The sequence below is a fragment of the Falco naumanni genome, chromosome 9, assembly GCF_017639655.2.
Source record: "Falco naumanni isolate bFalNau1 chromosome 9, bFalNau1.pat, whole genome shotgun sequence".
Lineage (NCBI taxonomy): Eukaryota > Metazoa > Chordata > Aves > Falconiformes > Falconidae > Falco > Falco naumanni.
This window is the reverse complement of record NC_054062.1, coordinates 3,097,884-3,124,821: the sequence shown is the minus strand read 5'-3', so window position 1 is coordinate 3,124,821 and position 26,938 is coordinate 3,097,884. Positions and strand designations below refer to the sequence as shown.

The window sequence follows — 26,938 nt, the reverse complement described above, 5'->3', positions numbered from 1 at the left end:
GCTGAAATACAGCTATTGGAGAAAGTGAGCTGCAAGGGCATGGAGATCAGCTGGGCCCAGGAGGAAAAGAGACACCAGCTTGTGCAGCTCCCTCAGAAATTGCCACCGCCACTTTGTCATCATCTGTGCAAGCAGCCAGCCTGCTCTGGGGGGAGGAAGGACACATGCTCCATCCTGCATCTTCAGAGAGAGCTGAGGGTAGGTGGTTTGAAGGATGAAGGATGGGATGGGTGAAAGAAATGCTTTCTCCTCTCTTTGCTCCTGCTTGCCTCCTGGTCCATGATAACTCAGCTGCCCACATGGCCAGGCTCGAGTGGTCGCTGGAGCCGGCACAGCACTCCGCTGGGACACAAGCTCACTGCCTGCAGCTCCCCTGGTCCTCACTCCCAGCACCCTGGCCAAGGCCACCCTGGGGACACTGCAGTGGTCAGCGGTGGCCATGTTCTGCACAGCAATAGATGGCCCCTTGGGGCCAGCAGGTGCTCACAGGCAAGGGGTGGGTAGGAGTGACGGGGAATTTTGCTCCAGCCTCGAGAGCTGCCGTCCCAGCCGGTGAGGCCGCAGGGGCTCTGCAGGCCTCCGGCACGCAGGCACTGCTGGCACGAGCACACTGGGGTCCACGCACAGGCAGCGAAGCAGCTCTGGCTGAAAGTGCTGCCAGGGTCCCAGCCACGCGGCAGCTCCTGCGGGGGCTGACGGGGCCAGCAGAGCAGGGACGTGCCCCCCAGCACACCGCTATGCCGTGGGCTGGGTTGCATGTGCTGTGAGGTTGTTGCTGCAGGAAAATGCTGAGATTACTCGATTTTTGAATTAAATCAAGGTCCTAGGGGTCTTCTAAAAATCCATGCTTCAGGTCCATTTGTCTCCTTAAATACAAACAACAGGGGTTTGAGTCCATTTCCCACCAGGGGCGAGACTGATCTCTCCTGCTCCCCTTCCCTGCACCTCTCTCACCACACCACCCTCTAAGCACTTCTGCAGCTGGCCAAGCTGCTCTGCGGGAGTGGCTTTTGTGTTCATTTCGGGCTTTTTGGGGGGAAAGGAACAGACAACAAACAGGAGGGGACCACACTGCCTGCCCCTTTCCTCCCCACTGCTGGCCATGGCTGCCCTGTGGCTCCAGCCATCCCTGTCAAAGGTGCTCCTGAGTGCACCGACTCTTCCAGGTCTCAGTGCCACTCCCCGGGCCAGTGCTGGCAGTGGGAGGGATGGGGGAAGCAGGGCAAACCCAGCTCCTCCCGGTGCCTCTCAGGGTTGGCTGCCTGCAGCCCAGCCAGGAGGCGTGGAGGTTTGCAGAACATGCAAACGTGGGGTCTCGCTCTCTCAGTCCATGCCTTAGTGGACTCCAGGGCTATGCTGGGCACTAAGAGGTATGTTTCCCATCCCATAGGCTGAGGGCAGGCAGGAATATTCTGATGGTGGAGGAGGAAGACCATGACAGTCTGGCACTCTCGCTGGGGTGACATGTGGCTCTCCTCTCCTTTGGGTCCAGGATGTTCACTAGAGGGAAAACAGCCAGGGTCACCACGTCTCTCTTCTCTCCCCATCACATGCACCCAACAGCACCCTGCTCTCGAGGTGTCGGGGGCATTTTGCCAGCAGAAAGCCCCACAACAGATAGAAGCTCTTTGCTGTTGGGCCTAGCCAGCTGCTGACACTGGTGGAGGTTTCTTCCACAGTCCTGCAGTGGAGAATCTCCTCCAGCTTCACATGGACATGGCAATGGAGGGACCACTGGTATCCACACTGCTGCACAGCACAAGTGACACAGAAGAGAGATGTGGGCAGACGGTGCTGTTGAAACCACAACGCAGGTTCCAAGACATCCAGAGATGTCACTGCCAAGGTCACAGCTTCTTTAGTCCAAATGCTCACAACGTGTTCAAAAGATGTAAAGAGACACAGAGCAATGGAGTTATAACAGCAATGGAAAAGTCTAATCCCACCAGCTGACCGGGACCAGTGGACAGAAGGCTCTAGCATTGCTTCTGTTCCAGCAAGCAGTCCTTCACCTGCGAAACCTTCCACCCACAGCCACATCAGCCATGACAGTTATGAAAAAGTCATTCAAAAAAGCCCTTCAAAAGATGCTTGGACTTTCAAACACATCCCTTGAACCTGGGAAGCTCCTTGCCCAGCACTGCCAATGTCCCCAGCCAGGCTGCAGCTATCAGTGACCATGCAAGTTCTCTGACCAACGCTGTTAAACCACGGCGGGCAACAAACCCACCTCCTAGCAGGGGCTCAGTGCACAGTTTTCATTGCACACCAGAAGGCACAGAGGGACCATCATTAAATGGTAATGCCCTGATACACTGTTCCTCCCTGCTGCTGAAAGCGGGTGTGATGCTCGAGCAGGACAGAGGAGACAGAGCAAACCCCTGCTGATCACACACAGCTGAGAGCTTCCTTAAGCTCACAGCACAAATGCCTCTGGACAAATGCTCCCTGGGCAGCAAAAGGCAAAACCTGACTCCTGGAGCCCTTCCAAATTTCAAGCCCTTGCTTCAAAGCAAGAAGAAAACAGCAGTTCCCAGTGACGTGGAAATAAAGAATTTTCCAACGTATTTCATGTGGGCAAAGCAATATATTTTCAGCTAATCTCCCTCTTGGAAATGGTCAGTTTTAGCTGAAATCAAACATGCACGCATACAAAAATCGCAAATCAGCCCAAGGCAGACACCCAGCATGGAAACCTAAACCCCAGCACTTAAAAGTCTGGCAAGGTCATCAGCAACTGAGAACACAGCCTTGTACCGTGCGGTAGTTGTAAATTTTAAAAAGTGCATAACTCACTGCACTGAGGCAGATGAAAAGGCAGACCTACTAAAAAAACCTATACACACTGAAGTGGCTAAAATGTCTATACCTGTGTCCTGCCTCATCTCTGCTGCTAGGCTTATACAGGATAATTTTCAGCAAACTTTTAGATGTTAGCACGCACCTTATTAATGACCTTGCTTTCTCTCTGCACACACCTATATGTATCTACGTGGACATAGATGCAAAGAAAAAGATCATCATTGTTCACAATTATTTTTTTATTACTACAGGGGAATTGGGACCTGCTTGCAGTTTCCATAAGGCCAGCATTTGCTATATTGATTATTACCCACATGAACAGGTAAAAGCAGGCAGGGTAGCGCTCAACTGTGGATGCTGTTCTCGGACATGCAGAACTTGGCTCAGCCCAAGCATCCACAAACCTTGTTCATGGCACAGGCAAACACCACTCTGCTAGTGCCCGGGGACCCTCCTCCCAGGCCTCCTACTTGATGCTGAAAAAGGATATTTCAACATCCAGACTGTCCATGAGATGCTCCTTACAGCACCCGCCCTTTGGCGGCCCATCCCAGTGCGCAGAACAAGCTAGCAGTTGAAGCCACCAGCCTTCCAGCGTGCTCACAGTAGAACAGGGCACACTGCTGGGTCTCGGTGACAAGGTGATGTCCCTGTGGCGGCTGCAGCTTCCCACCACCTCTAGACCCCCTTCCCTTTCATGGTCACTCTCCTTCCCTGCTCACGGGGGAGGGCCATGCCCATGCCCCTGTGGGCATCCCTCATCCCCCAAGCTCACGATGCCACGAGGCACGTGGGCACGTTCTCACACAGGCAATGCTAACCCTACGCCAAACCATCCACTCTAGGGCATCGGCATGGCTACCATCAGCTCCATCCCCTCCAGAGAGGTGGCTGCAGCTTTGCCCAGCCCAGGCCACCCTGCCGAGAGCCAGGGCTTGTGCCATGGTGGCAGCGAGCCCCTCTGGCAGCAGTGGATTACAGCCCTCAGGCACCGGGACTCATCTCTGCCCATGGGGCTGAAGGGCAGCAAGGGGAGGAGAGGGAGAGAAATAAATATCCTGCAGGAGAGAGGCTGGTGGAGAGAAGAGGGAGAAGCAAGTTGGGGAGGAAGGGATGGAGGGAGCAGGACAGCAGATCAGATGAAGGTTTAAGAAGTGAGCAAGAAGGGAAAAGGAAAATGCTGGAGCTGATGTGAGACAAGGGATTCATGCTGAAGGAATGGGAATGCATGGAAAAGAGGAGGCACAGGAAGGCAAAAAGCCTTGCTGCAGCAAGGATGGGGGTGGCCTTGGATGGGCCGCAGGGACAGGGGCGGTGAGAGGGCCTACCACCAAGAGAAGCCCACAGCCAAAACAGCGAGACCCAGTCCAGCTGGCGGTGGGGGGTCAGAGAGGGCAGCACGTACCACCTGCCCCCACCCCAGGACCCTCTGCTGTGGATGGCACAAGGTGACTTGTCCCAGCACACCCTGCTCACTGCCAGCTCCCGCTGTCCCCTTAGCACTGCATTGGCAGCATCCTCCATCCTGCAGCTTCCAGAATCCCTCACCCTCCCACCTCTAACCCCGGCACCACTGACGAAGAGCACCCTGGGGTGAAGGGGGAGCAGACTCAGACACAGCACCCGTGCACAGACAGGGTCCCCGGGGTGCCCCTCCACCTCTGGGTGAACCCGTGGCAGGAGTGGGAGGGACACATCGAACACAGCCCTCTGGAAGATGGCTGGGGCTTCTCTCATTTGGTTGCTTCACTGGGGTTTTGTTTGTTTGCTGGTTTTCCCGGCGCCTCTGTGGAAAGCACAATGCGGGCTGTCCTCCAGCTGCAGCTGATGGGGCCAGCCCTCCGCATGAGCCAGGGGAGTGAGGGAAGGAGGCTGCTGCTGGTGAAACACAGGCTCTAGCTCCCCAGGACAAGGAGGCACCCCAAGCGAGCCTGGCAGGGCTGGCAGCACCAGCAGGGCTGCGGGGGACAGGTGAGGAGGAGGGGGACACCTTGCAGCCAGGGCAAGAGAGGCAGGGTGGCATTTGCCACCTGGGCACAGGGCTAAGAAGGGGAGCTGGTGGTGAGCAGGGTTCATGGAGATCCCCCAGATCCTGCTGGGCTCTGCTTGCTTTCACTGTTACACCCTTCCCCACTGGCTAACCTACCTCTTGTACCCCAAAAGGAACCATCTTCTTGTGGATTGCTGCTGGGAAAGGCATCTTTCTTGCCTGAAGGAAACCACCTTTCCCACTGCTCTCCCTGTATCTGCAATGCCTCATCCCAGCACTGCCTGGGACATGCTGATAACAGCAGGTCAATGTCTACACAAGAATTGCCCAGTGGAAAGAGCAGGCATGGATGAGGAAAGGATGCAGGATGAGAAAATAGTGGGAGAAAGGGAGTTTGGGGAAAGAGCTGCAAAGAGAGAGGAACTGAGGTATAGAAATCAGGCATAGCTGCATGGAAGAACCAGAAGGGTTGATAGAGGGGAAAGCGGGAAGAAGAACAAGAAGTAACCAAGGAAGAAAAGCCCCCATAATGGACTTGGGCACCAGGAAAAGCACGGGGGGCTCTTTTGCCCACGGATCTGGGAAGGGGGTGAAGCATCATTCCCGGTGGTCACAGCTCCATGTGCTAGGATTGCTTCCTGACCTGCAGCCCTCTGTGTCCCACCCACAGCTGCTGCACACTGGCTTACTCCAAGCATCTTAATCAAGTGCAGGCTCGGTGCTAATAAGTGACTTTAGGCAGGTCTGTCATTTCTGGACTTGAGACTGGGGTTAGAGGGCTGCGGAGGGGGGCGGGGGGCAGCAGTGAACCAAGAAAGTGGGAAATCAATCTCCATAGGATTAACACTGAAGATCTCGCAGGAGGCAGAGCCCAGCCCCAGGGAAGGGTGACCTCCAGCTTGGCTGGTCCCTCCTGGAGTAACAGTGACCTCCTGTGGCTGCGGGACTGTCCCGAGGGGCTGGTTACTCCCTTCCTCTACACAGGCGTTTTGCAAAGCCACACTGGAGCCCCGCAGGGCTTTGGCCACCCCTCACACAGCTTCGGCTGAGATCAGAGCCAGGAGTGAAAGCCTGAGGTGATGTCTGGCTCCTAAGACCCCTCCACAGGACACATCCTGCACACCTGTGGCTGCTGGGGTGGACACCGGCAATGACCATGGCCCCAGCTGCTTATGGCACTGCCTTCACCGTACTGAAGGCAGGGAGACACAGGTCTGCCACGGCTGTAGGTGAAGGGGCAGCAGGATCCGCCAGCTCCATCACTGACACCATCCTGAAGCGTTCCCCCCCAAACATGCACATGAAAACACTGTCCTACTCCCAGGAACCCAACATTTACGCAGAGATGAAGGCAGACTTGAGAGGTGACTAAGGCAGGATCACAGTAGTGGAGCTGGTCCACCACAGCTCACTCACCTCCCTGGTATCGTTGTCCTGGATCAGAGCATACAGAGGCACCACTCGGTTGATCTCCAGCAGAACCGGCATAGGGCTGAGCTGCTCCTTGCCAGGGCGCCGGCACAAATGGCAAGTGGACGGGCAGCGCCCTTTCTCCTCGCAGTGAATCTCCACACCTGAGATGAGGTGGTCATCAGAGAGCATCTGTGCTGTCAGCAGGCCGGAGAGATAGGTGATGAAGGGCATGGATTTCAACTCCTTCTTGTTCCCAAGCTCAGTTGTTTCTGGTTTAGAGAGAGGGAAGAAACCAAACAACATTAAATAAATCTCAGCACAGTCCATCTTCCCAAACTCAAACTTTGCAGTAGCCAGGATAAATGCAGCTGCTAAAGGTGTGGAGCAGGTGGGAGCAGGAAACCAGAAAGGTCAAGGAGAGAAGGAGAAAAACAGGACTTGCAGGTCAGTGCTTAGGAGTGGGTAGAAAGCGCGAGCATTTCCAGACAAGCACTTCTAGAGTGACAGAACTGACCATGTTCTCCTTCTTCTTTTTTGTAAATTGCATATTCGCTTTCTGCACTTCAAAACAGAACAAAACCACCCAAGTACATCTTGCCTGCCAAAAGGACCAGGTCAAAGAGCTGAGTGCCCTCACACCTGTGCCAACACCAGCTCTCCCCGGTCCCTGTGGTCCTTGGCTCTCTGTTTTGGATTACGTTATCCAAGGCACTGAGATGGATGCAAAGGAGGCTGCAAAGAGCGGGACTGTGGGATGAAACAGATGGATGCAAAGACTACACTGTGGGATGCAGCCCGTGGCAGAGGGGGTAAGCAGGTACAGGAACAAACTCACCACACAGGGAATAGATGGAACAGACAGAGGCATTACCAAACCCAAACTGTCAACACTCTGAGGAAACATTCAGGCCTTTGAAACCCATTGTGAAACTTCCTGGTGGTCTGAACCACAAGGCGATACACCTGGAGAGCCTTACTTTGTCCTGCCTTGGTCCACACACTCACTAAGGACACGGAATGTATCGCACCTGGTGATACCCTGAGCAAAGGAGACAGGACTCCCATCTTTGTCCTGGACACTTCTATTTAAACTCTGTATCCACAGACGCTCCTCTTGGGTTGATCCAAGAGAGAAGGCCCACCTTCCATAAACTGGTGACAGACCTACAGAAGAAAAGCCTTTATCCATCCTGTGCCCAAATAAGTCTCCCAACACCATGAGCTGGATGGATGGCTGTTACCTCTAGCAACAACTTCTCAGTCCCACGAAGGAGCTGTAGAGGAATGGGGATTGCCTCAATGCCCTCAGCTTGCAGTGACACGCAGCTGATCTGGCAAGGCACTAGTCAATTAGAAACACAAGTAGACACAGTATTCATTCACGGCTCCCAAAGCCCTCCAGGCTAGGGACAGCCCTTCCCTGCTGTCTGGCTCTCAGGGAACACTTCTGTGTGCGGGATCAAAGCTATCACGGGAAGAACGAGCAAATTCCAACCAACCCATCTTTCAGTGGAATAAAAGGCGGGGGGGTGGGGGGGGGTGGGGAGGGGAGTTGATAAGATAAATTAAAACAAGGCTGTGAGGAGATGTCTCAATATCTAGGGACACAACGGTGTACACAGACAGGAAAAATGAGACTTGGAGATGGTTCTTGGAGAGATTATTTTCTAGAAGAGCAGCTCCAGGCAACTTCAAGCCTTGTAAGGAAAAGCCATGAAGATGGATGGGAGTAATATTTTTTAACAGTGCTACTAAACTACATGTAGAAGAGACTATGACACTTCTGGGCTGCAAAACTTCTTCACCAGAGCTGAAGCAGTGATTTCAGAGATCCTCCACAGGGAAGTAAGTTTTGGAGCCAGGCTTTGACAGAGAACATGAACACAGAGCTGAAGAGAAAGTGGAATCAGTTATCTCATGATTGGCAATAGGATATCAAACCTCCCTTCCTCAGTTATTGGCTTTATTGTTAAGAATTGTAGACCACTAGCATCAAATGTGTGGATGTGTCTTTAACAGAGGCTATGGCTTAGTCTAAGCTTAGCTAAGGCTTGTCTGGAGATGTGGCACACAGTTTCAAGCCTTTCTAAAAGGCCTTCTGAAAATCATTGCTCAAATCACACATACAGGCTTACACCAAAACCTGGAAGACCTGGAGACAGTCCAGGCTGGATGGGCAGCGTGGTCCAGTTGCTACAGCCCTGGCCTGGGAATGCCTTGGAGGCTCTGTTCCAAGCTATCTGCTCTGTGCTTCTCCCCCCGTGTCACCTGTCCTCCCTGCGTTGAAGCACAGGGCATACAATGCACGTGCACACAGTGCTGGTGGGCTCAGGTGCTCTTCAAGTACAAACAAGCAGGAAGGAGAGGGATGAATAAGCAGGAAGAGCAACCTCCCGTGGTCCTCCTCAGTTATGGTCTGTGTTTGCAAGGAGCAAGCCGAGACAAGTAAGGAGCAAAATAAACATCTGAGCAAGAATTTCCCTCTGCATGAGAATGCTGACCCCAGTCTCCCTGCATTGCCCCGTGCTGAGGGACACCCCCGACTGATGCAGCTGTAAGAGCTGAGAGTCACGCGTTTGCATTAGCTGCCCCATTTGGGAATACAGATGAAGCTGTGTGCAGCAGTGCTCCACCAGACACGTCACCGTGGGGAAGGAGAGGACACGGCTTCCCCGCAAATAGGGGGCTAGATGTGGAGAGACGTCTTTAAGCACCCACCCTGACGCCACAGCCCCTTTAGCAAGAAAAGAAAATGAACACAAGTTCATCCAACGTATCCTGCACCACCCACCGCCTCCTTTGCCCATCGCTCCCAGGAAGGGGCACCGTAGCTGGGGTGGTGGAAGTGGTGGTTTCAAAAGCTCTCCAAGGACTAGGGCATGAAAGCAAGCATTCCTTCCTTTCTCCTGAAGGAAACCCAGAGGCAGCAAAGCCATTTCAGGAGCAGCAATCATCAAATGGAGCTGCACAGAGGAAAGCGTAGAGGTCTGCAAATAAAGTAAGGTAGCAAACTGTGTGAGTAGCGCAGCTCCACTTCCGTAGCAGCCATGCACTCAGCAACAGAAGATTAACCACGGAGCCTGGTGACTCATGGTAGACTTGTCAGCAGAGCAGACTTCATAGGTAAGGTAGAAATGGCTGTCTGCATTTAATCCTCTTTATAACAGTTGAAGCCCCAGTCACTTTGGGGAAAAGGAATCCTTTACAGATTGGCTTCAGGGGGATGCGAGGGGTTACTGTAACCGAGCTTACTGGTTCAGTGTGCTGGCAAGGGATCCCCGATTTTCCCTTGTACCAAAAAGGCTCTGGGTACAACTCCAAAAGAGGAAAATGAAATAGGACATGGCTCAGCAGAGGGAGACAGGCTTCACTGCCAGATTGCCAGCTCTCATCCAGACAAGCACTTGGAAGTCATCAGCACTGGATAGCAATTCCTGGTAGCTTTTGTGGAATGAGCTTTGGGGGCTTATGTACAGTCCTAACAAAATAATCACCCCATTTCTGCTATTAAAACCTATCTGAGAGTGCCAGCTGCACACCCTGCTTGTAAGCCAGCTCCTCCAGAGCCAGGGAGAGCAGCAAGGAGGAACTGCTGCTCCTCATCTGCTTGCTCAGGAGGTGGAAAGTATCAGCTCCAGGTGCCCCATCCCTAAAAAGCTGGCAATTTTCTTGATGGAGACTGTGCTTCCTGCTCTTCCCACCCACCACTCACAGCATCTCACAGAGGAGTTATTCAGACCTGGGAGGTATCTTCCCCCAGAACACACTCCTTTAGTCCTGGACCTGCCATTGCAACTGTAGCACAAAGAGAGGAGGGGTCAGGGTCCCTCTATCTCCCGCTCTCCCACCTCTCAGACAAGTTTTGGTTATCTGCACAGCTGCCTGCATGCAAGGAGCAGGTTTGGGGGCCAGCCTGCTCTCCCCGCAGCAAACCCGACAGTGAACTGGAGAAACCCTGCATATTCCTAGAGGCTCGGTCTGGCTTTTATTACATAGTCGCTGTACAGCATTTGTCAGTGCTGAGGCCCAGATGACTGGCTTCTTGAACAAAAATACTGGGAGCCCAACCCTGTTCCTGATGAGGTCAAAGGAAATTTTGCCATTGGATTGGAGAGAGTGAAAACCAGACCTTGCAACCTACCATTGCAATGCCATCTCCCGCTGCCAGTGAAGCCAACAGAAACGCTCCTGTTGTCTTCACTGCAAGCTGGGTCCCTCCTAGAGGTCCTGTTCTGGCAGGAGGATGAGGTTCTGCTGCAGGGGCTGCAGTGCAACAGCAGCAAGGATAGAGGGATTCCTTATCAGCCCTTGCATCTGAACATGCTTTCACTAACACTGCTGGCAACTCAGTTGCATCCTGGCAACATGTGTTTGGAAGCACAGCACTGCGGATGTGGTTAGATGCATCACAGCAACTTGTGGGATTTATTAGTTTGTTTTTTTGTCTGAAATATGTATTTAAAAAAAAAACAAAACAAAACAACACAACAAATAAAATAACAGCTTTCCACCAAGCGTCAAGCCTTGTGTAAGAAAAGGAGGATGAGCAGTGCAGAGTGCGCAGAGGTACCGCTTGGCTGTTGGGTGCCTGGCTCTGTGCTCCACCAGGATTAAATAACCCCGCAGTACGAGGTGACTGCCTGCACAGCGTGCAGGGGTCCCTGCTCGGGATGCAGCAGTTGCAGATATAAGGAAAGGCTTCCAGCATTACCAGCAGCACCTCCTAGTGCCTGGACAGAAGGGAAGTATGGTAACACCACTACTATAACAATAACAAAAGCATAATACCTAATTCTTTTGTATTGGGAGTGCTGTTTTGTCTTGAGAGCTCCCAGGAGATGATGGGTTTGCTAGTGGTCCAGCATTTTATACAGCACTTCTTTCAAAAGAACCTGAGTTATTCCAAAACTAGGAATCACTCCACTTACCACAAGAATGCAGCCACATCAGGGGTAGGATGTGGTAGCTCTTCAACAGCAGAAATGCTCGGAACAAGGAGAGGAGAAGCCTCTCCAGCTGAAAGTATAGAGGGAATGTCAGGAAGAGACCCAAGAAGGGATTCCTCCAGGCTCAGCAGGTTAACCCCAATGACACCAATGGGCTGCTCAGCTGGGCCTGGTTTAGGACTCAGGTTTTGCATTTCACACAAAGAAGAGGTAATTCTGGTCCACCTTCCCTTCATACCACCCTCCATCCGGACAGACCTAGTGCCACCACGGGCAGGGCAGTGTGGATTTATGTACACATCCACTGGAACAGGCTGTCTGTTTATTACCTGGTGGAATAATGCCCCATTTGTCAACAAATCCATTGAAAGGGAGGTAGAAAGAAAATCAATAGATGTATTTGGGAATTTCTCTTGCAGTGAGATACTGTCAATGTGGTAACCACCAGGTCTGCGAAGAGCTGGACACTTAACGCTGCCCACTGTTAGTGATGGGAAAACGCTGCTCGGGGCTGCGGGGAAGGTGTGGGTGCAGATGTCGGGGGGAGCCAGCAGCGCTCCTCTCTCACATACGTCCACGGGTGCAAGAAAGGTGGTGCCAGCCCCTGCCGCTGCCCAGGAAAGGCCATACCAGCAGTGGCTTGTGCTGACCCACCAAGCGGCCAGCACCACCTGCACCCCAGGGCTCACACAGCGGCTGGGGAACCACCGCCCCATCTTTCGGGGTACGCCTTTTGGGGAACGCAGCCGTCCAGCGGCACGGCCTCCCGGGGGATGCCTGGCTGAAGGCATGCTGGCAGCCCGCTTCGGAGGGACGCAGCACACGGCGCAGACGCCGCGGGCGGGCACGCCGGACGCGCCGAGCCCCCGAGCCGCGGGTGGGCGGCGTGGGGCCGGGCGCGGGGCAGCTGTGGCCGGGCGGTCCGTGAGGCCCTGCTGCCCTCTCGTGGCACCGCGGCACGACGGCTCCGGGCCCGCGATCCCGCCGCTCGCTCGGCCACGGCCACCCCGCAGCCCCCGCGCCGGGACCCCCGGGGCCGCATCCTGCGGGGAGCCGCACGCCTCGGGAAGAGGAGCCGGACAAGCCCCGTGCGTAACATCCCCGAGCGCCAACACGGGATAATCCTGAACGTGACGGTTTGTGACCCCGTTTCTCCTCCCGTTATGTCCGGAGAGCCCCACGCTGCCAGCTGCCTGCCAGCCTCTGCCCCCCGCCGCTGCAAACCCTGCTCTCCCGCTGATGCTCTGACCGCTGCTCCCAGACAATTAATCCAACTCAATTAAACACAGAACCCTGTGGACTCGCAGTGCCCTAATGCCCAACCTCAGGGAGAGCCAGACAGCTGCACTGGGGTGCCTGTGGCTCAGCCACACACATGACCCCACAGAAGCCCCTCTGCCCTGGGGCTGATCCCCAAGGTACCGGCAGGGAGAATCCGGTTCTCGGTCAGACAGGCAGGCTCTGCGGTAACCTCGGCTTCAGATGTGACATTTACAGACTTGCAAGCCTGTGGTAGTAAGAAAAAAAGAAAAAGCCAGGAGAGCTTTTAGAGACCACTGATAAACCTCTGTAAAAGGGGACAGCGCAGGCATCATCGATGAGCTCACTCTGTCAAAGGAACCAGCTCTGCAGAGCCCTGCATGGCCCCACTGCCACCCCGCTGCCTGCACTGTCTCCCAGGAAGAACAACCAATGTCCTGCCCTGCTCATCCGACCCCTGGCAGCATCTCAGTCCTTGCCCCTTGCCTCCAAGCCACTACAGCCTGGCAAGGATGGCTCCATGACCCCCAGACTGCAGGGGCGGCTGCGTAAGACCCCTGTAACAGCAGCTGGCTCCCTCCCTGCTCCCATGCACCCGCATGCCCATTTCCCGTGGGCTGGCTGACATTTACCAAGCCCTGCCAGTTGGATGGCCAGCTAACAGCATGTGGCAGCCCCTCAGGCCAGGGGGGCAGGGTGATCAGGGTCTCAGGCTGAACAGCCTCCCCATCCTTCCTCCTCACAGCACAGGCTTCCCATATGCCAACAACTGGGTAACACCATCGGCTCATTGTTACCACCTCTAACCAAATCCAGAGTCCTTTGTTTTCTCCCCAGGATGCATTAAAAGCTTATTTCCTTATTCCTACCGTTATTTTTCCCTCACACTGTTCACTTTCAGGTGTGGGTGGCCTCACAAAATCTGCCAGACCACCCTGGTTCAATGCTTACGTCCATGTTTATTCACTGGAAAATGCACCAGGAGCTGAAAGAGCATTTCCCTAGTGACGCCAGGAAGCAGGGCTGAACCCCATGTCCCTGCTCTGGGCACAGCAACACCCCCAGGGAACCGCTGGTGATCGAGAGGGTCCCATTCCTGAAGCACGGCATGAAACAGGAGACCGTAAATCTCACTCATTTTCTTTCGCAATCCTGGTCAGGCTTTGCATCTGCTCTCCCTGCCTATGAGTGCATCTGCTGCCCACGTTGCTGATCCCTGCTGGTCCTGATTGCTGCTCAGATGTAGGTCCCTTGCAACTGAACTATTCTATTCTATTCTAAATAAAGCAGAAAAAACACCAAAAACAGAAGGCAGCAAGAATGGCTGCATTATGCCAGTGCTCTCTTTAGTGCTGGTTGGTAGCTGCTGGAGCAGGTGAGCAAGCTGCACCAGAAATGTGCTGCAGCTTTCGCTGAAAGGTCTGGGCAGAGCCCTACAGCTGCCGGTGTGGCATCGGCTGTGCCGCTCTCCTACCTGGGCATGCAAGCAGAGAGGCCACACACAGTTTACGGGAAATGGTTAAACCAAGGTCTTGCCTCCTCCGCAGGCAGCAAAGTCCTCTGAGCCTTCAGACCTCCACCTGCACATCAGCCCTCGAGCAGGGCTGACTGCGAGACACTGCCTGGCTGCTGCTGGGACCAGCAGTGCTGCCGGTGGCACTGGAGCCGTGGCGCTGCTCGTGGCGTGGGTGAAGGACATGGTTCCCTGGAACCTGCCTGCCCAGGCCTGGGCTTCTCCCTGCTCCCACAGAGGAAATGCCAGGCCCCGACATTTCTTGATCTGCTGTGCAGCCTCACAAGATCACACTAAAACTGGTTTCTCTGCAATCTGTAAAGCAGTCTCATGATGGCTGAACAAAAGCCGAGCTGGAAGGGGGATTCATGTTACTGATGGCCCTTGCACCAGCAAGACCCCAAAAAACACCAGGGCAGAGGAAAGCCACAGTCGGGTGGCTAAAACCCTGCCTCCAGCTACTGCTGCCAGCCAGACTCCCTGCAGTGTGAGAGCACATCTGATGGGTGGAGGGGTCAGAAATAAAGGCTGAAGGGAGGAGGAGGAGGAAGGAAGAGTTATTCTATGATTAACGACTCCAGTCATTAGCCCTGCGCGGGTGTAATGGAGATGGCAACTTTTACTGCCTCCCAGGCATGAGCAGATGAGTCAAATGACCAGGCAACAGAAGCTCTCCTCTGATCGAAAGCAAAACCTGTAACTGCTCAGTGCCCCACGAACTGGTAATTCCCTGCCTGTGCTGCAGCAGCTGCACTGATCGCTGGCCACCAGTGCAGAATCAGGGCCACCATGGCAAAGGAGTTAATACCAACCGGGACGTGCCAGGAGCAAGCCCTTGCACAAGCAACCACAGCTACTTATCTATTCCCTGATGGTATTTATGCATATCACCCAATCAACTGATTACATTTGCTATTCTCCACCTAAAAATAGTCCTTTTTGTCCTAGGAGTCCACGGGCTGCTCCAACCAGTTTATGAAATGAACAGAGACAGACAAATTTCCAACGGCTGACGCCAGGCCCGGCGCAGGCCTGGGCCCGCCAGCAGGGAGGGCCTGGCTACTCCCTCAGTACCGCCTGGCCAGGGGAAGGCCGCAGGACAACCGGCGGGCGGGGAACCCTCGCGTGATAAACCGAGAAAAATAAAGAGAGAAGGCACGTTTCTGTTTCCTCGTTTTTCTTTTAACTTTCCTCGATAGAAACAGCTAGGGCACGGGCGCGGAGGCGGGAGCCCGGCCCACCGGGGGGCTCCCTGTGCGGGCAGCTCCCCGCACCAGGCCCCGAGACCCGGCACCGCGGCCCCCCGCCTGCCCCTGCCGGATACATCGGCCCCCCCGCAGTCTCCCCCGCAGCCTCTCCCCCCGCCCCGCGCTGACCTCCCCGCAGCCGCTCGCCACCGCCCTGGCCCCGCCGCCTCCCGCGACTCCAACTCCCGGCATGCTCCGCGGCCCGGTGCATACGTCACGGCGGCGCGGCGGCGCGGGGCATGCCGGGAAGCGGCGCGCGCCCCGGGAGCGGCGGGCAGGTAGGGCGCACCCCGGGCCCCGCGGCGGCGGCGCCCCCTGCAGGCGGGGCAGGAGCGCGGGGCGGCGGCAGGCGGGACCCCACACCCCACCACCCCCACAACCCCCACCTCCCTCCCACCCCGGGGCGGCCTCGGCGGGCTGGGGAGGGGGCGGCCGGGCCGGGAAGCCCCCCCTGGCCCCCAGCCGTGCCGTGCCTCCGCGGGATGGGCGCTCCCCGCCGGTGAGGGCCCCTCGGGGGGCCGCCCCTCCTCAGGCCGCGGCGGGCCTTGCCCGGGCACCGGAGGCCGCGGCGGGCGAGGCGGGAGGGGGTTGCTCCCGCGGGTATGGCCGCGGTTCGTAGCGGGCCCGGCGGCCGGTGAAGCCGCGCCCCCCCACCCCCCGGCTCCGGTAGCACAGGGGCTCGGCTCGGTGCGCGGGGGGTGCTGCGAGACGGCTGCTGCTGTGGCCGCCGCTGGCGTTGTCACCGGGGCTGCGGGGGGTCACGGCGCCGGGCTGTGCCGCCTTACCCCGGCACTGCGCTGGCCACCGACCCCAGCGGGCCACCCCGGCGCGGGACTAGCGGGCTCGCCGCACGCACTCGCTGAAAACTACAGGTTTGCGAAGAGAAACTACAGCAGGAATTTTTTTTCAATATAAGGAAACCAAATTCGCATAATTTCCCAATTTTTCTAGCTTGAGCCTCAGCTGAGGCTTTCCCTATCACCCTGCTCTGCGTCAGGGAACTGCCTTGGGAGGGACTGATGCGCCAGAACAAGGGGCTGTTAAGGAAACTTCCTTGAAGGCACGGCCGAGTGCGAGATAAAGATAAAAAGTGCAGCAGTAGAACTAATTTCACACGACTAAGGCGCATGCTGCTGTTCTGATAACAGGGGGTTATACATGAAAAGAATGTCATACAAATCATCTTTATAAAAACCTGACTTAAACCTAAACAAAATCCCTTCCACCATTGTTCTTTAATGAAAATACTTGGTTTAAAGGTAGCTTTTTACATAACTCAGCATCTGGTGTCTGTGCTGCTCCCTCATCCCTCCCTAAGCAAGTCTTCTGATATATTTCCAAGGAAAATAAGAATAATGGATCTGGTATCCTGTGTTTCATTTTTAAAAACCGTTTTAACATACAGACTTTTCATCCCTCAGAAGAAGGTTTCTGCTCTACATGGCAGCGCCCAGGCTTCTGCTTACCCAGCTGAGATATACGCTAAGAATAAAAGGGAAGCACATTCAGCACACGCGGCAGCAAGCGCCTGGAGTGTCCCTGCTCCCTGGGTGCTGGGGATGTGATACTCACTGTGCCACCATCGAGCCAAGCATCAGACCCCAGCTTGGTACTTGGAGGTTCTGCTACACCACTGAATACCTGCCTGAAATACGGGCTTTAAAGGACTGTGAACTGCAGCTGATAATTATTATTTTTTTCTTTTCTATATGAACATAAAGAACTTTTCTTCGTTGCAGTTGTCATCTTCCACTTGAGCAAATGGGAAACTGAAATACACTGAACCTTTCTGTCTGAAACGTTCCCGAGGATGAAGCAGGCAAACCCAGCAGGGAAGCGAGAATGCTGCACACATGCAGCCATTATTCAGAAAAAGCTGTCTGTTCACATCCTTCTGTGACTGTCTCTTCATTTTAAAGACTAACTACTTCATTCTCCTCCTCTCCCCCTAGAAGAAATGTTTTCTTCCCCACTTCTTTTAATGGCTAAGCAATGCAATAGCAAAGGTATTGAAAGCCAGTCTACTGAATAATAACTTAATGATGTAGCCCTGTGCTGTTCCTTTTGAATGGATGGCTGCTTTAGCAAGAGAGCTGCTGGGATCTGCTCCCTGCTGTGAGGGATGCGAGGATGGAGGAACCTGGATTGAAGCTGAACAGCAACCAGAGTGGTAGAAGACAGAACCAGAATACAAGAATGAGGTTAACACTGCGAGATTGTGAAAAAAGGAGGAATTATATGCAGTTAAGCTAAGTTCAGAAACTAATAGTGACACTTGTAGTACATAGTAATGAATGTTTGGAGTTGTCTGTTAACTCCTTTATTGCTAATACCTGCTAGAACACTGCTGCGTCAAGCGGTGTTTAGTTGGCATGCTGAAGCATGATGCAGCACGGCAGAGGTTAATGGAATACACCGGTGTAAAATGTTCACTATGTTTTCAGTATGTACAGTCTCATTCCCAGAACAAGTGGAAGCTGACACATCATTCCTTCTAGTTTCACTTTCTGGCAAACGTATGAAACCTTGAAAATTTATTTTGGCTATCTAGAAAAGCAGAGTAAAACAACCACATTCATTTAGTTTGTATTTGATGTCACATCTGAATGCAGGTCTCCAGAGGTGATATATTAATGTCCTAAAGCATTGCACCATCTGGTTCCTCTTTTGATGCACAGCGTTTTGAATGCTTGGTTTAATCTCCCCGGGTTTCAGTAAATTATGTAAACTTGGAGGCTTGGCAGCAGGAGATGGGCACCATGAGGAGATGATTCAGTCATCAATATCTATTGGGCTTCCTTATTGCTGCCATTACACTTCTTTCAGTTCTACTTACAAATTTTGCAAGTGAATAATTCATCGCACTAGGAGCTGCAAGTTAGTTTTGGAATTTGCCCACTCTGAGATTAGCTATGACTAATCCATTCTTTCCAAATGTGGAAAAGCTAACTGGGCTGCTTTTTTTTCAGGGTTGGGTGATAAATCAGAAATAAATTGCATGTATATGTAACTGCTGGTGATGACATAAATCACATTTCCTTTTTTCTTTCTGGACAGAACAGGAGCACCTTGGAATAGATGCGAGTACAAGACTTTGCACCAGCTAGAGCTGCCTTGGAAAGCCATGGCTGCTGCCCCTCATCTCAACTCAGATGCACTGCGAGAGGTCCTGGAGTGCCCCATTTGCATGGAGTCCTTCACTGAGGAGCACCTGAGACCCAAGCTCTTACACTGTGGGCACACCATCTGCAAACAGTGCTTGGAGAAACTCCTAGCAAACAGCATTAATGGGATACGATGCCCCTTTTGCAGCAAAATCACGCGGATCACAAGCTTAGCTCAGCTGACTGACAATCTTACTGTGCTGAAGATCATAGACACCGCCGGACTGGGGGAGGTGGTGGGTCTGCTCATGTGTAAGGTCTGTGGGAGAAGGTTGCCAAGACACTTTTGCAAGAGCTGTAGCTTGGTTTTATGTGAGCCGTGCAAGGAGACATCACACGTGCCCCAAGGGCATAGAGTCATTGCTATCAAAGAGGCTGCTGAGGAGCGTAGGAGGGAATTTGGTACGAGGCTTGCCAGACTTCGGGAGCTCATGGATGATCTGCAGAAAAGAAAAGCATCTCTGGAGGGTGTTTCAAGAGACCTGCAGTCTAGATACAAAGCAGTTCTGCAAGATTACAGCAAAGAAGAGCGCAAAATCCAGGAAGAACTGGCCAGGTCACGCAAGTTCTTCACCACCTCTTTGTCTGAAGTGGAGAAGGTAAATAATCAGGTAATGGAGGAGCAAGCTTACCTGCTGAACTTAGCAGAAGTGCAGATAATGTCTCGCTGTGACTATTTCCTTGCCAAAATAAAGCAGGGAGATATAGCTCTCTTGGAGGAGGCAGCAGATGAGGAAGAACCAGAACTGACAAACAGTCTCCCAAGGGAGCTGACCCTTCAGGAAGTTGAACTCCTTAAGGTGAGCCACGTGGGACCACTGCAGATCGGGCAGGTGGTGAAGAAACCCCGGACCGTTAACATGGAGGAATCACTTATGGAAACTGCAGCATCCTCATCGGCATCATTTAGGGAGCCTGACTTGGTGCAAGAAGAGGCCAGCTGCACACCGAATTCCTCACCAGCCAAGCCAAGGATGCCTGAAGCAGCCACGAGCATCCAGCAGTGTCACTTCATCAAGAAGATGGGCTCCAAGGGCAGCCTGCCAGGGATGTTTAATCTTCCCGTCAGCCTGCACGTCACCCTGCAAGGTGAGGTACTTGTGGCAGACAGAGGCAATTTCCGAATCCAGGTTTTTACCCGCAAGGGCTTTCTGAAGGAGATTCGCCGGAGCCCTAGTGGAATCGATAGCTTTGTATTGAGTTTCCTTGGAGCAGACTTGCCCAATTTGACTCCTCTTTCTGTCACCATGAACTGCCATGGCCTGATAGGTGTGACTGACAGCTACGATAACTCTGTCAAGGTCTACACCATGGATGGCCATTGCGTGGCCTGTCACCGCAGCCAGCTAAGCAAGCCCTGGGGCATCGCTGCCCTGCCTTCTGGGCAGTTTGTAGTGACCGACGTGGAAGGGGGGAAACTCTGGTGTTTCACAGTTGACCGCGGCGTGGGGGTAGTCAAGTACAGTTGCTTATGTAGTGCAGTGCGCCCGAAGTTTGTCACCTGTGATGCTGAAGGGACAATATACTTTACTCAGGGGCTGGGGCTTAACTTGGAAAACCGGCAGTACGAACACCACTTAGAAGGAGGCTTTTCAATTGGCTCTGTTGGCCCAGACGGGCAGCTGGGACGCCAGATTAGCCACTTCTTCTCTGAGAATGAGGATTTCAGGTGCATTGCTGGGATGTGTGTTGATGCCAGGGGTGACCTCATTGTTGCCGACAGCAGCCGTAAAGAAATCCTGCATTTTCCTAAAGGGGGTGGCTATAATATCTTAATCCGGGAAGGACTCACCTGCCCAGTCGGTATCGCCATTACTCCCAAAGGGCAGCTGCTGGTGCTGGACTGTTGGGATCATTGCATTAAGATCTACAGTTACCATCTGAGAAGATATTCCACTCCTTAAAGGCATGTCTCTAAGCAAAACCTCTTTTGGCAGCAGAGATTCTTCCAGCCGTGTTGCAATCTGATGGGAACAGGCGTCAAGTATTCGGAAAGATTGTGCCATAACCGAACCGTCATGTTTTGTGTTTAGAAACAAAATAGATTACGTGGTGGTGGTCTGCTTATTCTTCTTCTTTTTTTATATAAAATCCATACAATAAAAAAGAACAAGCATGAGGGAAAGGATCCATCCTGCTGGAGTACTTGTTTCCTGCTAAATGACTGGTCACTCCATAAAACCTGTCACCTCTGTGCATCACATCTCCTACACTTCCAGCTTCAACCACTGTATCTTTCTTTGTGCCACGAACGCTGACTTGACTGCTCTAAATCAGCTTTCCTTAGAGAACCAGAGAGGCAATCCTGTTCTTGCTGTGGTATTTGCAAGGAACTGGGTAGCAGTTGTCTGGGCAACTACTAGATAAAGCAGTTTCCCATTGCAGCACTGCATAAAACGAAATAGCCCTTTTCAGCTGCCCAGAGATGGAGCTTTACTTTCAGACTGATGAGGGAGGGTTTTCTCTCTTCATTTTTCTGGTATTCAGGAGATCGCCCCTGTCGTGCCATTTGTGAACCGTGTCTGTGCGATGTGAAGTGAGTACTGTGCAATCATGGGAGACTGAGCTGAGCCAGAAAACTGCCCTCTGATGGCAACAGGGTTTTTATTTCTACTAAGAGTTCTGCTAGGTAGAAGGGGCTAAAAAGAGAGGGGGTTGGAGGAAAAAAAATGAGGGGAACCTATGGTTGATATTTACTGTTGTTTTACTATTAAATGTATCCTGGAAACTGTCTTTGGAAGGTAGGTCTGGTATAGAAAGGTTCGTGGGGAGGGGGTAAGGGCTGGGGAAATAAGACTGGGAGACTGTAGTAAATGAGGTTAGATGCAACATATTGTTTTGTTCACTTGCACTTCACTATTTTGCATTCCAGACCACTGCATTTAGGAATAGGTTTCCACTCATCTGCACTTAGTATGTGCAAGCTACTCGCTGCTGAGAAGGAGTGTGTGTGTGTGTGTGTGTTTGTGGTACTCCTTCGTTTTTATTTTGTTAATACTTGGAAGCGTGTCCATTGGTGCATTGCTGTTTTTTTCCCTTGCACAGCAAAACACTACATTCCTTAGTTTTTTTTGGTTTTGTTTTTTTTTTTTACGGCACCAGCAGGCACCAGAGTTCATGTTCATCACGGCTTTGGGCCAAATGAAGCACAAAACTGCAGCTGTGTGAACCAAGGCCCCCACAGTGCTACTCTCCTGGCTGATAAATGTGTTCCTCAGTGTGGTGCTGCTCGCCTAGAATAGTTTATTGAAGGAAAGATGCATTTAAATAGGGCACAGTGGTAGCATGTTAATCTGCCACAGATAATAGTTACACTGCAGTGCATTTATTTGTTGCTATCAACAATGTAGTTGCAAATTTGGGGGCACAACAGACCATATAAAAGCTGATTTTATGGTGGCTGCCATGCTAGAGCAAATTGTTTGCTACTTGTGCTACAACATGTATGCAACAGGTGATTTTTTTTTAAATTCCTATATATTTTCCCCTAGTGAAACAGCAAAGTAAAACCGGCTTCCGAGCTGCTGCTGCTCCCGCCAGTTGTTTGGCAGTTACAGGGTTTGCAAAAGAAGCGCTGGGAGCAGATTTTGGTGAGATTTTGGTTTTTTCCCCTCCCCGTTCTGCTTATCCAAGGCACTGAAGAGGGTCAACACAACAAACACCAGCTGTGCGATGGAGGTGCCCCTCCATCAGGGCAACTTTGGGTTTCCCTTGCTATAATGTGCTGGAAAAAGCTTGCGGAGAAGGGAGCAGGAGCCAAGACACTAGCATGGTAGATGGTGCTGAGCGACCTCAAGGGAATGGAACCCCGCTTCCCTCCTGAGCTGCTCCGTGTGTTTGCCAAGGCTACCAACTTGCACATAATTATTTACATTCTCTGCTTCTCTATTTTTGGGTGGGAGGGGTAGTCGCCTAAGGTGCGTAACAGCAATTTGGGGAACCGATCTCATCTTGCATGTATGTTTTTGGGAGATGATGGCTATTACTGGGCCCTTCTGCAGTTAATTACATTGTAACTCAAGGCATTTTTTCCAGTATTACGGTAATGGCAGTTCCTCTCCTACTGATCTCTTTTTAACTTTCCTCCTGTTTCCAAGAACTGCTCCAAGCAGTAAGCTACTGTGGACCTGAATAATTGAAGCAATATTATCTATGATAATATGTACCTCTGTCATTTTCTGTTTCGATGGATTTTTTTTTTTTGCAATAAACATCACACTACTAGCAAAAACATTTCCTAGAGTGCTTGAAGGGACATAAAAGCCGGTCCAGTAAACTGAGCAGTTGGTTACCCCAGCCTGTTCCTGGTTACACAGTTCAAACAAAGCGTCTGTCATCTGTTTCTCAGAGATTCAAGAAAAATAACACTATCCTGCGATGCACTGGTGGGCCAGGACACTGCGATCAGCGCCTGGGGGGGTGTGTTGCCTGCAGCTCTTCTTCTAGTCTTGGGTTTCAGTCAGAAAAGTGAAAAAGAAAACCTGCTGTCCCTCGCCCAGGGTATTCACATCCCCTGACAAAACTCAGAAGTGATTGCGAGATGATTTTGCACAGCTGTATTTCTTGCCATGGTGCCCCTACACAATGTTGTGATCATCTGCCAAACGAGATGAAATGGTGTAATTAAGGATTGTGACAAAATAGTTTGGCTTCTGCTCTCTACCTGGAAAAAGAGCTTGTCTGGTTGTACGTATGTGTTTGGTTTTTAAAGATTCTGTAATAAAGGAAAAATTGATCCAATTAAAAGTGCATTGCAAATGGCTCATTTTCTTATTAAAAACACTTCATCTCCTCCCTTTGGTGGCAGATTGGTTTTTACAGCCAGTGGGGATTAGACTTGGGAACACAATGGCTACGAGAACCCTTTTATGCTGTCAGGTTGCAGAGGATAAATCTGAGCTCCTTGGCAGGTCTCATGTAACTTTATCTGACACTTCCCTACCCACCTCATAAACAAATACTAGAATGTCGTACCTTAATTCATGCCGATACTCCCACAAGGGCAATATCTTACTTTTCACTGTAGCTGATACCTGATGTTTTAAAGGTCTGGGCCACATTCACTGGCATGGAGCGCTCAGTAAGAGGATGTGGAAGCCTGGCTGAAGGCTTCATCACCTGCATCCCTGGCTCATCAAGGGGCTTTCTGGCTCAGCTCTGTCCCTCTGTAGAGGTGACATATTTGCTGGGGCTGGTAGCAGGGCTGCTATTAGGGTTCACCTATTATTCTGGATAATTTTGATAAATGCTACAAGAAATCATGTTAGAAACAGTGTATGTAGGCTGAGCCAGCAGAGAGCTAAGCAGTTCGCCACTCGGCATTCCAGGGCATCAGTACGTCAGTACGTGCAGGCTCTCCCCCTGCTCCTGCTACCCAGCTGGGTTTGCAGATCTGGGTGAAGGCAGCTCTTTAAACAGCTACAAGTTACTGGTTTATCAAACACAGAACAACTGTCGTGCCGCTGCTGTTAGACCCACCCTGCCACTTTATGAGAAGTTTGATTTCTTAGGGTAGCGGCAACTGGCAGCCAGGGTTTCTTCTAAAGGGATGAGGGAGACAGCCTGTTTCTTAATCAAAGGGGGCAGAACTATAAAAGTAAAAATAAAGCCAGATGCTCCAAGTCTTTTCTATTGTATAGTTTAAGTGATTTTTCTGGGTCATTACTCAGTGCGAGGATTTAAAGTTATTTCATTTTGCACAACTAATTACTCGACTTGCCTGGCAATTTTGGATTACAATGAGCAGTGCATAAGGTCATTTAGCAGACTGAGTCATGGCACATATTTTAGTCTAAACTAAATTTCACGGCAACCAGCTAGATTGTTTTTTCCTCCTCCAAACAAAATCTGAGGGTTTGAAATAAATATAATGGCATACACTGCAAGCAAGTAAGAGTGTTACAAAGATTAAATAGAGTGGTTGTTTATAGGAACAGATCTCAAGGACAGGGAAATTCTATGCACTTCTGACCGAGCAGGTATAAGGGTAAAGCCATTACCTCCTTTAATAGATGCAGAGCTTGCCTTGTAGCTTTCTTAATGCACCTGATTGCGTCTAGGAAATGAGAACTAGAAGTTCTCGTGGACTAGTTCAATCTTAATTGTGTTATGGCAGTATCAGACCTGAAGGGAGATGAAAGAGAACCTCAAGAGACAGAAGGGATCCACAGACCCCACTCAGAAGAATATGAACTGCTATTTTAGCAGAGCTTGAGGTTGTGTCCTTACTATGGCTTGTGTTTTATGAAGAACTTCTGTCTGAACTGCTGAGTTCACAAGAAAGCAGGGAAACTGTAACCTCTTAAAGGTAAATGCGATCAACAACATATAGTTCAAAAGGAGGAAAGTATTGGGGAGGCTGGTGGGCAGAAAGCCTTCGGGAATGCGATAGGACCTGCCAGAGCACAGCCCTTCCATGGGCTATTTTAGTAAGTGACCTGTTGCTGAGAGGGAACATCTTTCACATCTGTAGCAGCCACTTCCCAGGCTCGGCTTGCTGGCTGCCCAATGTGGCCAGGTAACATCAGCCCAGGAAACTCTCCAGAGATCATAGGAAATGCAAGAAAAACAAACATTTCACTTACTGCAGACCTAAAGCAACGTAACGTGGTCAGGTAGTGAAGCCCTCTGAGTCTCCACCACCCATGCATAGCACGTCCCGAGCCCATCAGCATCCCTCCCCGCTCCCCAGCTGAGCTTCTCCCAGGTCCTCAAGTGGCAAGGGAGAGGAGCTCCTGCAAGGCTGCGTGCTCCTCCTCCGCAGCACACCACCAGCATGCCATTTCTTTTTTCCAACTTTTCCCAGCTGGAGAACAGAAGTCTCCCACGCTGAGGCTCAGCTAGTCTGCACCATGGGAAGGAAACGAGTTGTCACTCAAATGCTTGACAAGAAGAGACCCTCCACATTGCTGCTGATAACGTCTCCATTTTCTCTAGGTGCTGGGGCACTTACAGACTTTTGTTCTGCATTTCATGTATCGCAGAATCATAGAATGGGTTGGGTGGGAAGGGACCTTAAAGATCATCTAGCCATCTACTATCGTAGAGTGAATGAGCAAGCTAGAACAGCTCTTGGGAGAATCCCACCAGGGCTGTCAGGTCTTGCTGTCAGATTTTGCTGTCACAGCACCTCTTTCCTTTCCCTCACTGAGCTCTCCTCCTCTTCCTCATCTAGCCAGACTGAGGGGCCACAAAGCAACCAGGTCTCTGACACATGTTTATCAGCGAATGAAGCGGTCCCTGGCAGGTGGATATGCTGGATGGAGGGATCGCTGTCTTTCCTCCTATACATTCTGTGACTCTTTTTGTGGCGGGGTGACTCCCAGCCTCCACCTCCAGTTTCACTGCTGAGCATGGCAATATACGATGTGGAATAGACCAGTTTGCATCAGCAGTCCTGGCTGTGTCCCCTCCCAACGTCTTGCCCACTCCAGCCTAGGTGCTGTGGAGAGGGAGCCTGGGTGCTGTGCAAGCACTGCTCAGCAGTGGCCAACGTGCTGGGGTGTTATCAGCACTGGCTTAGCCACAAACCCAAAGCACAGCACCACAGGAGCTGCAATGAAGCCAGTTCGCTCCATCCCAGCCAGACCCAGAACATTCTTACACACAACAGGAGGTGGCCAGGAGTGTCACGTTTGTCCCAGCTGCCAAACAAAGATGCTCACATAATTGGTACGAACTTAATGAGGTGCCATCAGTGTTAAATACTGGCTTCGATGGGGGAGAAAACTGATGAGGGCTCCTCTGGTACAGATCAATGGCCAGGTCGATCTCAAGGTCCCTGCTCAGAGTTAAAGCATTGCTTGGCTGCACAGAGCCAGAACTAGCAGCCCAGAAAATGGGCTTTTAATCACTCTGCATGAACTAAAATTGGGGTTTGCTTTGCTCTGCTCACAGGCTAACGCTGTTCCTAGGGGGAGAGCCTGGGGGCCGTTTCCATGCCTGCCCTGAAAGGAGCACAGCACTCCTGTGCTGCAGCCCTGCCTCCGTGCCTCCCTGGCTCTCTCACTTGGAGGATTCACTCCTGCAAATCCTTAGGAACAAGGGCGGGCAGGTCTTTTGCCTCGCCTCCCCCAGCACACACCTTACCTGCTTGCAGGAGGAAGGAGAACAGTTTGCCTTTCTAGAGGCAGAGCAGCCTGCACACGCCAGCGGTGCCCGCAGCCCACCCACTCCAGCAGGGCTGGGGGTCCAGGCAGTGAGAAGCCACCAACTTTCTGCTGTCCCTGGCGAGAGCCAGATCCCTTTCTCCTCCATGTGGCTGAAGGAAGCACTCTGCAGACACCGACCTATATCACAGGCTCCTGTGCCGGCAGCGAGCGTGGCGTTTGGGCTGCTCCAGCCCCGGCAGAGAGCCAGCACCTGGCCTGGCGCTTTGCACGAGTCCAGCTGCCAGCGGCGCGGTCGCCTCTTCAAGACCATGTTTTCAATTAGGGCTCGACTCACGGATTGTGCACCTTATTGGCAGAGGCCTCCTCCCGAGGCCTGCCGATTGATTTATGAAGTTGATTAAAATATCAAAATAATTTTGTGTGATGCTGCAAACACGCTGCAGTGTGCATTTTTATCATAGTTGGTGCTGTTCCAATTAGCTCGAGACTCTC

General features: G+C 52.1%; 2 protein-coding genes across 8 annotated transcripts in view; one reads left to right on the top strand and one right to left on the bottom strand.

Annotated features, from left to right (window-relative positions):
* ASTN2 (astrotactin 2) overlaps positions 1-26,938 on the bottom strand; it is a 354,822-nt gene that overhangs the window by 96,935 nt on the left and 230,949 nt on the right. The window contains exon 17 of the mRNA XM_040606571.1: positions 6,209-6,474. Within this exon, the coding sequence (XP_040462505.1) occupies positions 6,209-6,474 (266 nt within the window). The remainder of the gene's footprint in view (positions 1-6,208; positions 6,475-26,938) is intronic.
* On the top strand, positions 15,410-20,463 carry TRIM32 (tripartite motif containing 32). 7 transcript variants are annotated; one of them, XM_040606574.1, is made up of 3 exons: positions 15,432-15,449; positions 16,911-17,414; positions 18,229-20,463. In XM_040606574.1, the coding sequence occupies exons 2-3, from the start codon at positions 17,302-17,304 to the stop codon at positions 20,237-20,239; spliced, it is 2,124 nt and encodes a 707-aa protein (XP_040462508.1). In that variant the 5' UTR covers positions 15,432-15,449; positions 16,911-17,301; the 3' UTR covers positions 20,240-20,463. The 7 variants fall into 7 exon arrangements, with proteins under 7 accessions (XP_040462511.1, XP_040462508.1, XP_040462507.1 ...); XM_040606573.1 differs by having other exon boundaries at positions 15,434-15,449; positions 16,593-17,414; XM_040606577.1 differs by lacking the exon at positions 16,911-17,414 and having other exon boundaries at positions 15,410-15,449.